The 14,439-nt window shown below is 58.5% G+C and overlaps 2 protein-coding genes across 12 annotated transcripts in view; one reads left to right on the top strand and one right to left on the bottom strand.

Moving 5' to 3' along the window:
* The window catches only part of MIER2 (MIER family member 2), a 993,207-nt gene that overhangs the window by 236,341 nt on the left and 742,427 nt on the right, over positions 1 to 14,439 (bottom strand). The gene's annotated exons all lie outside the window — the stretch shown is intronic.
* The window catches only part of TCF3 (transcription factor 3), a 46,837-nt gene that overhangs the window by 17,406 nt on the left and 14,992 nt on the right, over positions 1 to 14,439 (top strand). For 8 of the 11 annotated variants that reach the window (XR_004058623.1, XR_004058622.1, XR_004058624.1 and 5 more), the window contains exons 4-7: positions 7,674 to 7,747; positions 7,966 to 8,044; positions 11,633 to 11,700; positions 13,393 to 13,525. Coding sequence is in view for 6 of the 11 variants with exons in the window: in XM_030935026.1 (XP_030790886.1) it covers positions 7,674 to 7,747; positions 7,966 to 8,044; positions 11,633 to 11,700; positions 13,393 to 13,525 (354 nt within the window). In the remaining 5 variants the exon portion in view is untranslated. Of the gene's footprint in view, positions 1 to 7,673; positions 7,748 to 7,965; positions 8,045 to 9,326; positions 9,789 to 11,632; positions 11,701 to 13,392; positions 13,526 to 14,439 lie in introns of those variants that run through there. The other 3 variants (XR_004058626.1, XM_030935029.1, XM_010374888.2) reach the window with 2 other exon arrangements.

Genomic DNA, 14,439 nt, shown 5'->3' with positions numbered 1-14,439 from the left:
AGTTGGATGTGGAGCTGCAAGGCCTTTGAACCATATTTAGATTTTTAATCTGTTTAATGTCAGGCTGAGAGCAGCGCCGTCCCCCTCTGTTCTGTTTGTCAGTTTCTCTGTTGACGTATTTGGATGCCAGGTTTGTGGGCCCCTATGGGCTGAGACAGTGGGATTTCGTTGTGGGCTGAGCCATCGTCAACAACAACAAAAAAACCCTCCCTCGGTTGGTCGTGGTGGCTCATGCCTGCAATTCCAGCACTTTGGGAGCCCAAGGCAGGTGGATCACCTGAGGTCAGAAGTTCAAGACCACCCTGGCCCACATGGTGAAACTCCATCTCTACTAAAATATAAAAAAATTAGCCTGGCGTGGTGGCGGGTGCGTGTAATCCCAGCTGCTCAGGAGGCTGAAGCAGGAGAATCACTTGAACCCGGGAGGCAGAGGTTGCGGTGAGCCAAGATTGCGCCACTGCACTCCAGCCCGGGCGACACAGCGAGACTCTGCCTCCGAAAAAGAAACCTCCCTTGAATTGAAACTGATATGAATGTTGCGACCCTTCGTTTTTGTTGGCATTGCTTGGCGGCTCTTTGTGCACCTGGTTGTATCTCCTGAGTTGCTTGTTTCAGAACTGTCTTTCGTAGGCATCGTGTTTTTAGATTAAAGACATGAAGCGCCTGTCCGTCTTCATTCTCAGCCTTTGCTTCCATCATCTTATTTTATATTTTTCCATCTGTGTGCTTCCGACTCCGGATTACTTCCCCCGGTGTGTGTTTTCTGAAGCTCTGTGCAGCTTTGCGGCTCTGCCAGTGGTTCTTTTCCTAGTTTTGAATAACGCGTTTAAGGCCACGATTCTGCGTCGTGAATAACACATTAAAATGCTGTTTCTCGTGCTCTCAACTTCCGAAGTGAAATCACATCTGCCCCCTTCTGTTGGAAAGTGAAAATTGAGCTTGTGTATTTCTCTTCCCTGCTGGTATTTGCTATCAGTAAATCGCTACTTTTTAAAAAACATTGTCGGCCGGGCGCGGTGACTCAAGCCTGTAATCCCAGCACTTTGGGAGGCCAAGACGGGTGGATCACCAGGTCAGGTGATCGAGACCATCCTGGCTAACACAGTGAAACCCCGTCTCTACTAAAAAATACAAAAGAAAACGAGGCAGGCGAGGTGGCGGGCACCTGTAGTCCCAGCTACTTGGGAGGCTGAGGCAGGAGAATGGCGTGAACCCGGGAGGCAGAGCTTCCAGTGAGCTGAGATCGCGCCACTGCACTCCAGCCTGGGCGACAGAGCCAGACTCTGGAGTCTCAAAAAAAAAAAAAAACATTGTCCGAGGCGGGCAGATAATGAGGTCAGGAGATCGAGACCATCCTGGCTAACACGGTGAAACCCCCGTCTCTACTAAAAATACAAAAAAACTAGCCGGGCGAGGTGGCGGGGACCTGTAGTCCCAGCTACTCGGGAGGCTGAGGCAGGAGAATGGCGTGAACCCGGGAGGCGGAGCTTGCAGTGAGCGGAGATCCGGCCACTGCACTCCAGCCTGGGCGACAGAGCGAGACTCAGTCTCAAACAAAAAAAAACATTGTATCTGTTCATAATTGTGTATTTGCATCTTACTAGGAAACATTTGTATCATTAAATAGTGACTGCTACTTATTCTGAGGACCTGAGCAAATGGCATCTATCTTTTGCCTCAGTTTCCTCATCTGTAGAATGGGGATAATATAGCCATTGCAAGGATTCAGTGAAATGAGAGAAAACTCAGACAGAGCCCTCAGAGGGCTTTCCTTGTGTGTCCGTCTTGTTATGGGTTCTAGGAGTCTCTGATTCGTGGTTAAATGTGCTCACCATCTACTTCATTCCGTAGAACCCCCAGGCTCTGCCATTTCTTTGAGGATCCGTGCGGCTTACAGGCTTAGGACAGTCTTCTGGCTTTTTAGGGTAAATCATTGAACTTCTTGAACTTCATCCTTTATGTTCTATGTTGGGTTTCCTCTTGTGTCTCTCTTTTTCTTTTCTTTTCTTTTTTTTTTTTTTTTTTTTTTTTGAGACGGAGTCTCGCTCTGTCGCCCAGGCTGGAGTGCAGCGGCCGGATCTCGGCTCACTGTAAGTTCCACCTCCCGGGTTCACGCCATTCTCCTGCCTCAGCCTCCTGAGTAGCTGGGACTACAGGCGCCCGCCACCTCACCCGGCTAGTTTTTGTATTTTTAGTAGAGACGGGGTTTCACCCTGTTGGCCGGGATGGTCTTGATCTCTTGACCTCATGATCTGCCCGCCTCGGCCTCCTAAAGTGCTGGGATTACAGGCGTGAGCCACCGTGCCTGGCCCCGGGTTGGTTTCTGAGCTTGTTTTGAGGGGCAGGTTCTCTGATCCCCACACTCAGGTACCGTGCGCTGGTGGTTCCCATAGACATGGAAGCAGGAGCGAGATAGGGGTCTCAGTTATCTCTGTGGTCTCTGAAATTCAAAGCGGGTACGTTTCTCTAGTTGTTACTTATATCTGTGCTTGACGCCCATTCTCGGGTCCCGCTCTGCCCTCGTAGGAAACCCCAGGGCCGTGGGGGAGTGGGGTTGCGAGGTGTCCCTGGTTCTGGTGGAGGAGGTTGTGAGGCGTCCCTGGTTCTAGGGGAGGAGGTTGCGAGGTGTACCCGGTTCTGGTGGAGGAGGTTTTCCCCGATTCTGGCGGAGGAGGTTGTCCCTGGTTCTGGTGGAGGAGATTGCCTGGCGTCCCTGGTTCTGGTGGAGGAGGTTGTTCCGGGTTCTGGTGGAGGAGGTTGTCCCGGGTTCTGGTGGAGGAGGTTGCGAGGCGTCCCGATTCTGGTGGAGGAGCTTGTCCCGGTTCTGGTGGAGGTTGTCCAAGTTCTGGTGGAGGTTGTCCCGGGTTCTGGTGGAGGAGCTTGTCCCCGGTTCTGGTGGAGGAGCTTGTCCCGGTTCTGGTGGAGGTTGTCCCGGGTTCTGGTGGAGGTTGTCCCGGGTTCTGGTGGAGGAGCTTGTCCCTGGTTCTGGTGGAGGAGCTTGTCCCTGGTTCTGGTGGAGGAGCTTGTCCCCGGTTCTGGTGGAGGAGCTTGTCCCCGGTTCTGGTGGAGGAGCTTGTCCCGGTTCTGGTGGAGGTTGTCCCCGGTTCTGGTGGAGGAGGTTGTCCCCGGTTCTGGTGGAGGAGGTTGCCTGTGTTGCCCACACAGCCTCACTGTCCCTCTGCCCGAGGGCACATCCTGCCACTTTAGGGGCTCTGGGGACCCCCACTCTTAGGGTGGTGTGTGCTCTCCACTCACTTTCTCTTCAGCCTCAGGTTTGTCTGCTCACGGGAGGGCCATGGGGCCCTGCTTTGCTGCCCCCCACCGCCAGACACTAGGGGCAGACGGAAGAGGGGCTTTGTGGGATGTCCTCAGCCCGGCAACAAGGAAGGGCTCTGTGCTGCCCCAGAAACATTTTCTCCCCGACTCCGGATCCTGAGAATGCTGGGTGCGTGTGCCACAGCCTACGGCCCCGACCAAGAAGACAAGACAGGAGATAAACCCAGGGCAGCCGCAGCGTGCCAGCCAGGCCGAGGGCATCCTGGTCTTTCACCTTCTCCCATAGCTTGAACTTAGATAAAATGGAGGCTGGGCCTGCTGGCGCACGCCTGTGATCCCAGGGCTTTGGGAAGTACAAGGTGGGAGGAGCGCTTGAGTCCAGGAGTTTGAGACCAACCTGGGCAATGTAGTGAGACCCCATCTCTACAAAAGATTTTTTTTTTTAAATTGTCCAGGCATTGTGGCTCATGCCTGTAATCTCAGCACTTTGGGAGTCTGAGGTGGACAGATCACCTGAGGTCTGGGGTTCAAGACCAGCCTGGCCAGCGTGTGAATTACCTGGGCATGGTGGCGGACTTCTGTAGTCCCAGCTATGTGGGAGTCTGAGGCTGGAAAATCACTTGAACCCACGAGGCAGAGGTTGCAGTGAGCCGAGATCGTGCCACTGCACTCCAGCCTGGGCAACAGCAAGACCCTGTCTCAAGAAAAAGAAAACAATTTTTTTTTTTTTTTTTTTTTTTGAGATGGAGTCTCGCTCTGTTGCCCAGGCTGGAGTGCAGTGACACGATCTCGGTTCACTGCAACCTCTGCCTCGTAGGTTTATGCCATTCTTCTGCCTCATTCTCCCATGTAGCTGGGACTACTGGCGCCCGCCACCGCACCCGACTAATTTTTTGTTTTTTTAGTAGAGACGGGGTTTCACCGTGTTAGCCAGGATGGTCTCGATCTCCTGACCTCGTGATCCGCCCGTCTCGGCCTCCCAAAGTGCTGGGATTACAGGCGTGAGCTACCGCGCCCGGCCATTAAGTGTAATTTTTAATGCTCTTGAAAAAATGCTGGCCACGTTTCCAGCAGTTTATAGTGTGGCTCCCGTATTGGACAGCAGAGGTGGAGAACGTTTTAATTCTCCAGGAAAACGTTCTTGGAAGCACAGTTATTTATGCGTGAAATGAAGACGTTGAGGATGGGTGTTTTGGGGGCCTCCGCTGTGTTTCAAGCAATGCTGAGGACAAAGAGGGGCCCCAGGCTGGGAAGGAGCTCAGGCAGGGGGCGTGGGTGGGGGTCACCTCATGTGTTGGGGAAGAGGAGAGTGACAAGATCAGGGAAGAGTTTGGTCTTTATCCTGAGGATGATGGGGAGCCATGAGAGTGGCTAGAGGGAGGGAGAAGAGCCAAGTTTTGCTTCTAAAGGCTCCATCAGGCTGCCTGAGGATGTCAGCAGACTTGGGAGGAAGCTGCTGCAGGGACAGGGCTTAACCCGCTGCTGTATAGCTGTGGGGCGAGCTACTGTTCTTTAGGAGGAGGGAAGGTGAGAAGACTCCCAGGACTTTAGGCTGAGCACCTGAGTGGGGGGCTCATTGCGGAGCTGGGGCTACAGGATGAAGTCCCAGGCCTGTCTGAAGCCAGACCACCTGGTGGTGTGCCTGAGGGTTTGGCAGGGGCAGTATACAGGGCTATGCTCAGGGCCCGTGTCCACCAAGAGTTTTGCCTGCCCAGCATGGTAACCCTACTCCTGGTACTGAAGTCTGTCAGTTGAGTTTCTTGTGCAGAGGCAGCTGAAGCCACTTGGGCAGTCTTCTGTATGAAGGTCAGTCGGACCCCCCCAGAAAGGACAAGGGAGTGAATATTTTTGGCTGTGCAGGACAGATGGTCTCTATTGGAATTATTCAACTCTTGTCTTACAGCAAAAGCAGCCGTAGATAGTACATGGACAAATGGGCACAGTGTGTGCCAATAAAACTTTATTTAAAAAGCAAGCTGGGGGCCAGACTTGGCCCATGTGTACTATTTGCTGATCCCTGCTGCGGACAAATCTCAGTCCTACCCAGTATTTACTGAGCACCTTTTGAAGCCCCCCCTCGCATTTTGCCAGCAAGCCAGCAGGCAAGGACCAGTCCCCGGTCCCTCTCAGGAGGGGACCCAACGGGGACTGGGGCTGGGAAGCCACCAGTACTGAGCGTTTCTTGGCCACCGATGGCCTCTCTTGAAGCAGCATCTTTCATTGTTACCCTCATGGCAGCCCAGGCAGGTGGGCAGCTTCCACACCCCTGTGACTGGAAGAGGAACCGAAGCCCAAGGGATGAGCAGCTCCTGGGGCCTTCACCCCAGCTCCCCCACGCCGTCCACTTGCAGGCCTCTCCTTAGGCAGCCGGGCTGGCCCAGGGCGGGAAGGTGCCCTTCCTGGCTAAAACTCTGTAGTGCTTCACCAAAGAAAATCACAGAAAACCACCCTCTGACAGCAGCGTCTTACTCTATTAGTACATTTTAATTAGAAAAGGAGCAGGGGATGCGTTATGAATATTCATGGTGGATTATTAAAATGCATAATTAATCAGTGGGGGGATTTTAATAACTATTTATGTGGGGGCTGTCCCTATTTTTGTCATTTCTAGGAGGAGGAGGCCAAGGACTGGGTGAGGGAGGGTTCCCCGAAAGAGCAGATTGAGGCATTGCCTCTGCCAGGGGCCTATTGGAGTGAGCCTCGGGGGCGATCCCTGGGCATGGGGCCCCAAGGAGGCCCCCCACCATGCCACGCCTTCCAGGGGATGAGGGCTGGGTGCCAGGAACCTCCCATTTGCTCAGTTGGGGGTCTCTGCACCTCCTGGGGAGCGGGCTATGGCCAGAGGGGACCGGACAGTGGGCAGGTGGTGTAGAGGCAAACTGAGGCCCAGAGGGTGCCGGTGCTTTGCCCCCGCCCCCCCCCCCAGCACGCCCTGGCCTCAGCAGCTGCCCTGTTCGCCCGGGCCCACGTGCAGGACCAGGATCTCGGGGTGCAGAAGGCCTAGACCTGGCAGCGAATGCTGTGTGGATTCCTGGAGACTACAGGAGCCCCCTGCCTGGCCCCCAACTCAGCCAAGACAGCATCCCAGTCCCCCACTCATAATCACATTGGAAATTTTTGATTAGAAAACAAAATCTAAATGAGGCATATGAATATTCATTAGACTTGGAGATTAATATGCATGATTATGCAAATCAGACAGCAATTAAACACCAATACTCCCCGAGGGGAGTGATTAACACAAAGGCACCGAAATAGAAGGATGCAATTTGAAAGAAGTTTCTGGTGCGGTCCAGCAGGGAGGGCAGAGGGGTGGGGCGGAGGAGCTGGGTCCGGCAGCCTGCTGTGTGGAGTCAGCGTGGGGAGAACAGCCTGAAGTTGTACCTGTGACGGACAGCAGTGCCGGGCTGGGTACCCCAGGCCTGGCTCTTGGGAAGCCCCTGGACTTGAGAGTTGGACATGGACACCCCAAGCCCTTTAAAAGTAGGGCCTGTTTGTAATTCGTTTATAGAGAGGGAAACCAAGGCAGGGCAGTGACCCCGTGGCCAAGCTGAGGCGGCCCAGGGCTGCTCCTGCTTCTCCAAGGGTGTGCTCTGTGGCCCCCGATGGAAGGGGGAAGGATCCAGGCAGGCCCGCCCTGCCCAGGGCAGAAGATTCTGGAGTCCTGGGCATTGCCTGTGAGTGTTCTGAGAGATAAGGGCCCCGCCCGCCCCGCCCCGGGACCAAGGTCCTCATCCCGTCCCTTGCTGCACCGGGAAGTCCTGCCCCACGCAGGCCCCTGGTGACACTGGGCTTGTTCCAGGTGACGAGATTCGGCTCCACCCTCACGGGCTGCCAGTGTCCTGCCCAGTGGGTGGGCCTCTGCTGCTGCTTCAGCAAAGGGCGGCCCCACCTCCCGCACTGGCCGTTGGGGACAGGGAGACCCTGGGTCTCCCCAGAGCGCATGGTGCAGCTTCCACACCGTCCTGCTCTCATGAGCCTTTCTCACAGGGTCAGAAGGGTCTGCATCTGATACAGACCCCAGCCCACATAGTCAGGGCTGGGCCAGAGGGAAGGACTTGGGACTGATGGGGAGGAAGCTCGGCGTGAGAGCGAGGTCTCTGTCCAAGGAGGACATGATAGCTGGGGCTTCAGTGGGTGGGTAGGAGTTTGCCAGCAGAGAGCCGGTGGAAGAGTTATTCAAGTTTATGGACCTGTGAGTGCTCCGAGTCCCAGGGTGTCTGGGTGTTAACTGCTGACTAGTGTCCTTATAAGTCAGACTGGGTGAGGCTGGGTTAGGAAGGGTTCCACAAGCCCCCTGGGTCCACTGAGGCTTGCCCCTGAGATGACAGAAACGGAAGCTTTTAGAGCTGGGCAGGCGTGAGGGTGACTTGTAACTCTCTCTGTCCTGCCTGCAGGTCTTGAGGACCGGCCCAGCTCAGGTTCCTGGGGCAGCGGCGACCAGAACAGCTCCTCCTTTGACCCCAGCCGGGTAGGACCCCCCATGAGGCCTGAGACCCTGAGTTTCCTGTCCCCAGAGGGGGGGGCAGGCGGCATGGGGAAACAGACTGAGAGAAGGGGCCAGTCTTCCAGGGGTTTGGACCAGGAGACGTGGGTTTGAGTCCTGTCTCTCCAGCTGTAATATGGGGTGGGGGGCGGATTGTGGAGCCCCAGCACCTCTCATCTCCCCCCCCCCCCCGTCTCCCCTAGACCTTCAGCGAGGGCACCCACTTCACTGAGTCGCACAGCAGCCTCTCTTCATCCACATTCCTGGGACCGGGACTGGGAGGTGAGTGCCCGGCCTGGTGCGGTCCCTCTGCCGTGCACAGATGTGCAGACGTGGGCCTTGGCGTGGTCAGTGCACGCACAGTGCCAGGCAGGTTCCCAGTGTTCATCCAGAGGGTGTCGGACAGCCAAAGCCTCTGCCCGTCCTGGGAGCAGCTGCGGGAGGTGCACGGGACGCAGCCTGGACTCCCTGGCACGGCGCTCTGCGACTCGGCTTCCCCGCCTGAGTGTAGAGGCAGGGAGGCTGTTCCAGACGTCACTCCGTGGATTTCTTCCTCCTGCTTCCTGGGGAGGGGTCAGCAAGGCCAGCCTGTGCCCGCTGGGAAGGAGGCGTAGGAGTCCTGGAGACTCGGGAAGGCGGTCAGCGTGTGGTGGTCAAAGCCTGTGCCCTTCCGCAGACCGCCCGCCTGCCCTCTCTCCCTGGGGGGCCCTCCTGTAAACTGAGAGAATCGTGACTCAGGCCGGGCGCGGTGGCTCACGCCTGTAATCCCAGCACTTTGGGAGACCGAGGTGAGTGGATCACCTGGGTCAGGAGTTTGAGACCAGCCTGGCCAGCATGGTGAAACCCCGCCTCTACCAAAAATACAAAAATTAGCCGGGCACGGTGTTGGGCACTTGTAGTGCCAACTACTCTGGGGGCCGAGGCAGGAGAATTGTTTAAACCCGGGAGGTGGAGGCTGCAGTGAGCTGAGATGACATCATTGCACTCCAGCCTGGGTGACACAGTGAGATTCCATCTCAAAAAAAAAAAAAAAAAAGAATGACGACTCAGGCCAGGTGTCTGGTCCCACCCCACCACGGAACCTGGGCAAGCACCATCCTCTTCTGAGCCTCAGTTTCCCCACTGTAGGAAAGGGACCTTCTCGGAGGGAGGTGGGTGAGGACTGGCCCAGCTCTGCAGGCCCTGCCAAATGCCAGGTGGGGGTTGGTGCCTGGTCCTGTGAATATCCCAGCCTCAGTGCAGGCTCACCCGTGCCGCAGGGGAACGAACCGACGCTTGGGAAGGGCACCTGGCCGAGGGTCTGTGGCTGGGTGGGGCTGAGCTGGGGCGCCCTCCTCCAGGGACCTGGGGCTGTGGATGGGATGGTGTCCTGTGTGCCGTCCCTCCTGCGGCTGACCCAGGGAATCCCCCGAGCTGCACATCCTCCATCTCCTGCGGGAGTGGCACGTCCTGTGCCCTGGGGTTCGGGGAGCTCGGGTAGGGGTCTTGGTGGGGGGGTCTTGCTGTGTGGGGGGCTAGCGAGGGGCTTGGGAGTCCCGCTGTCGTGGTCAGCCTCCTGCCCCAGTGCCTCCGCTGTGGAATTTGTGATTTCGTCCCTCAGTCATCCTGGGATGCGGGATCCGTCCCTGTCTCTGGAAGCCGACAGTTTGAGACAGGGTTTCTTTGTGGTTTCCGTGGTGCGGTGGGGGCATGTGCTGCTCAGAAGCCGGGAGCTGTGGAGCGCTGGACCTGTTGCAGGGCCTGGATGCGCACCGTGTACCCCTCAGCATTGTTGGCCAGGGGTGAAGCTGAGGCCCGAAGGACTTTGGGGGACCCAGCCTTTTCTCTGGACCTTGAGGGGCAGCCCCTGGTTGGGCCCCACAGCGGGGCAGGGGTGGTCCTGTCTCATTTTGCCCGGCCTAGGACTTGGCACACAGTAGAGTCGGTCGGTGTCCTGAGTAGGAAGCGGATAGTGTGAAGATGGGAGCAAGTGTGCTTGAGGGCCCACCACCTGCCACAGGCGATTTCTGCCTATTCCCCACACGGGGTAGGTGAGGCCTGGCCCCGGCCCCCCTGCCCTGGGTGACCCCTGCACCCGGAAGGGCCGGTTCCCCACTGGCTGTTCCTTCTTCCCGGCCTCTTCCTCATGTCCCCAATGGCCCCAGGGTGGGCAGGGCTGACGCGGGCACTTCCCATGGCCCAGCCAGCAGTGTCCCGACCCCAGCCGTGTCCCACCTGCCTCCCCCACGGGTGGGGCCTGAGCCATAGCCAAGCAGCTTGGAGAGGACAGGTGGCAGTCCCAGGGAGGCATGCGGGGGGGCATAACCTCAGGCCCCTCTGGCCTCAGTTTTCTCACCCGAGTTGTTGAGCAAGCAACTCCTGTAGCCGGGTGCGGCCTGTGGGGTGGGTCGTGGCTGTCGTTTTCCCCATGTCCCCAGGGTCACCAAGATGAGGAAGTGGGAGGCAAAAAACAGCAGCATTTGTTCCAGGAGTTGGGATATCATTGAACTTTTAAAAATCAAAAATTGGGGAACATTTTCCTGGTTTGAGAATAATGTACATTAGTCAATCGCGCTTTTCAGCCCCTCACAGCAGCCTCAGTCACATTCTGTGCCCAGTGTCAGCCAGAAGGGGATTTAAGTGACTCAGGTGCTGAGTAATCCGGTGCCTACTTCAGGCGAGGCTGGATCCAGGCGTCTCTGCAGCAGCCCCAGGCCCTCCACACTGGGGGCTCACCCAGGCAGGCTGTCCCCTCTGTAGCCCAGGCCCTCCACACTGGGGGCTCACCCAGGCAGGCTGTCCCCTCTGTAGCCCAGGCCCTCCATGCTGGGGGCTCAGCCCGGCCAGCTGTTCCCCTCTGTAGCCCCAAGGCCTCACCTGTCCTTTGTCACTGAGCACCCCAGGGAGGTGCTTACTGGCGGAGCGCAGGTCACATGCTCATTTGTGAATGAACCCTGGTCTGAAGGCTGCATGCTGGGCACTTTGGGGGAGCCTGTGCCAGGGGAACCCAGGGGCCCGTGCGCTGAACCTGATGCTATGTGCACAGGCCCTGGGGCTCCCCGCCAGCGCCCCCAGGCCTGTCCCCTGGGACAGACAAATGCCTCTGAGCCCAGCAACCCAGGGCATCAGCCCCTCAACGCTAGAACAGAGGAAACAGGCTTGGGAAGGGCAGGGTCCAGCAGAAAGCACGGCCCCGGCGAGCTCTGCTGCCCCTGCAGAAAGCACGGCCCCGGCGAGCTCTGCTGCCCCTGCAGAAAGCACGGCCCCGGGAGCTCTGCTCTCCCTGCAGAAAGCACGGCCCCGGCGAGCTCTGCTGCCCCTGCAGAAAGCACGGCCCCGGCGAGCTCTGCTGCCCCTGCAGAAAGCACGGCCCCGGCGAGCTCTGCTGCCCCTGCAGAAAGCACGGCCCCGGGGAGCTCTGCTGCCCCTGCAGAAAGCACGGCCCCGGCGAGCTCTGTTCTCCCTGCAGAAAGCACGGCCCCGGCGAGCTCTGCTCTCCCTGCAGAAAGCACAGCCCCGGCGAGCTCTGCTGCCCCTTCCCACCGCACCCCCTATGCAGGCCTTGTGTGGGCTGCAAACACTCAGTGTCGACGCTGAAATCGTCGGGGACCCCAAACCTGTCCCTGGTGGGCAGGAGACAGGCATATTGAGGTCAGGCTCTGTGGGAGACAGGCACACCGAGGGCAGAGCTCTGTGGGAAACGGGCACACTGGGGTCAGGGCTCCTTGAAACGGGCACACTGAGGTCAGGCTCTGCCAGCGTCCTGCCGCGGTGCACTCCGTCTTGTGCACTTACGGAGAGCCTATGTATGTGGGCACATGTCAGGCATTGGGGGGCCCTCAGGATGCTCCTTGGGGTCACCTCCCACTAACCTTCCTTCTCCCCTTGCAGGCAAGAGCGGCGAGCGGGGTGCCTATGCCTCCTTTGGGAGAGACGCAGGCGTGGGCGGCCTGACTCAGGTGAGGGGCTCAGGCCAGCCTGGGGTGTATTTTAATTGTAAACAAATGTGTCTCCCACCCTCCCTGATCTGCAGAGGCTCTCCTGGCTCAGCCAGGTTCTGTTTGCTTCCTGATAGCAGGGAAACCAGGCTGGGCCGGGGCCGGGGCCGGGGCCGGGGCCGGGGTGGGCTGGGTGGGTGTGGACCGGGAGGAGTGGGGAGGCAGATGAGGACCAGGGAGGCCAAGGCCTGCGGGACTGCCATGCTCAGCTGGAGGGGCTCCATTGCCCGCCCACCTGAGTGGCAGGTAGGAAAACTGAGGCCACGCAACAGGCCTTTGCAGGTGTGGACCCCCTGGGGAGCCCCTACAGCAGGTCCCTGTGCAGCCGAAATTCTCACCCACGCTGGCCCTGGTTGTGAGGCTGGGGGTGGGGATGTTGGGGGCTGTGACCAGCCACAAGGGTCCTGTGCAGCCTCCAGTCCTGGGCACCCCCAGGGTTCCTCCCTCATCCCAGGACTTCATCGCTGTCCCTGCCCTCAGCTCCTGGCCCTCGGTGGGGCTTGGCCTTGTCACAGGTGGGGCCATCTGTGTGCTCTCTGTGCCCCAGCCAGAACAGCAGCAGCCACCGTGATGGAGGGCCAGCCGGGTACCAGGCTCTGCGCCAGGGGTACGCTCGCGTTGCCCCAGTCAGTCCCCACGGGGGGCCCCGGCCTACGTGCCCGTTTTACAGACGGGAATACACAGGTCCGAGGCTCCGCATCTGAGAAGCAGAACTAGGTCTCGGGTCCTCCTCTCTGGCGTTCCCTGGTGACTCATCGAGCCCCGCAGTAGCCACACAGAGTGTGGGCTCGGGACAGGCTGGGCCTCGGGAGAAGGCCCTGTCCTGGGCGCTGGGCCACCCCATGGGGCCACTGGATGATGATAGAGCAGATGAAATGCAGGAGTCGGTTCCGGGACCCGGCTCAGGGTGGCCCTGGCTCCCCAGGAAGAAAGCCCGTTTCACACTAACACGTACAGAATCCAACCGAGGGTTTTACAAAACAAAACCAAAAAGATAGGAAGCAGCCGGGTGCACAGACGCTGAGCCACGCAGCTTTGTGCTTTCGCGTCTCAGGATCCAGGGAGCAGCCCGTTGGGTTAGCCGCACTGGTCTCTGTTTCTCAGTCTTTTGTTCTTTCTTTCTTTCTTTCTTTTTTTTTTTTTTTTTTTGAGACGGAGTCTCACTCTGTCGCCCAGGCTGGAGTGCAGTGGCCAGATCTCAGCTCACTGCAAGCTCTGCCTCCCGGGTTCACGCCATTCTCCTGCCTCAGCCTCCCGAGTAGCTGGGACTACAGGCGCCCGCCACCTCGCCCGGCTAGTTTTTTGTATTTTTTAGTAGAGACGGGGTTTCACAGTGTTAGCCAGGATGGTCTCGATCTCCTGACCTCGTGATCCGCCCGTCTCGGCCTCCCAAAGTGCTGGGATTACAGGCTTGAGCCACCGCACCCGGCCAGTCTTTGGTTCTTTATGAAAACAGCAGTGTGGGTTGCGGTCAGTCTTAAGTCGGAGAAACACGGCAGGTGTCAGACAAACTCCGTGAGCAGGCAGAAGGGGGGGCATCCCCCACCGCGGGGCGGGTCCCAGCGGCTTCAGCCTTTGCAGTTTTTTCTTGAATGGAACGGTCTGGGGTCTGGATGCCAGCCCGGTGCTTCCTGACCACCCGCTCCCCACCAGGCTGGCTTCCTGTCGGGCGAGCTGGCCCTCAGCAGCCCCGGGCCCCTGTCTCCTTCGGGCATGAAGGGGACCTCCCAGTACTACCCCTCCTACTCCGGCAGCTCCCGGCGGAGAGCGGCAGACGGCAGCCTGGGTGAGTGGGGTCTGGCCAGGGCATCGGGGGCTTCGGGGAGGGGGCCTGTAAAGGGAGGTGGGGGTCCCCCATTAGCTGAGGGCACCAGACGGAGCACACGCTGCACCTTCCAGGTTCTGGCTGGATGCCAGGCGCTTGGGCCATGGAGGGATGGACGGTGATAGGGGACGAGGCCGGGGCAGGCGGGGCTCGTTACTCCCGGTGGCCCTGGCCCATGAGGCCGGCCACAAACCGTTGTGGCAAAACCTGCAACTACTTTTGCACGGGGCTAATAGATTGTTCCTGTGACAAGTCCAGGGAGAGGTTCCTACGAGCCTCTGGTCCCGAGGTTCCTGTGGCTGATGGGTGCGGGCTCTGTGCATGTGGTTTCTGTGTAAGACGCCTCACGAGGTACATCATGGTTCCTCCACACTGAGCCCTGCTGCTCACGCCTGAGCAGAACGTGCACACCTAGGCATCCCCTGCAAGGCACATCACAGCCTTCTGGGCTCAGGAGCACTGGATGGCACCTCGAACTACCCGGCGCCCATTCCACGCAGCACACTTGCCAGGCATGGTGGCGCTCACCTGGGTCCACGCAGCGCACTTGCCAGGCGTGGTGGCACTCACCTGGGGTCCCAGCTACTCTCGAGGCCGAGACAGGAGGATCACTTGAGGCCAAAAGTTGGAAACCATTCTGGGCAACGTAGGGAGATCCCATGTTTGCAAAAAATTTTAAAAATTAGCTAAGCGTGGTGGCACACGCTTGTGGTCCCAGCTACTCAGGAGGCTGAGGCAGGAGGGTGGTTTGACTCTGGGAGTTCGAGGCTGCAGTGAGCTGCGATCGCACCATTGCACTCCAGCCTGAGCAACAGCACAAGACCCTGCCTAAAAACGATAAGTGTGAAATCACCCACAAAAAGCACAAAAATGTA

Source organism: Rhinopithecus roxellana, chromosome 8 (assembly GCF_007565055.1).
Source record: "Rhinopithecus roxellana isolate Shanxi Qingling chromosome 8, ASM756505v1, whole genome shotgun sequence".
Taxonomy (NCBI): domain Eukaryota; kingdom Metazoa; phylum Chordata; class Mammalia; order Primates; family Cercopithecidae; genus Rhinopithecus; species Rhinopithecus roxellana.
The sequence above is the reverse complement of the archived record's forward strand: the minus strand, read 5'-3'. Positions and strand labels throughout refer to the sequence as shown.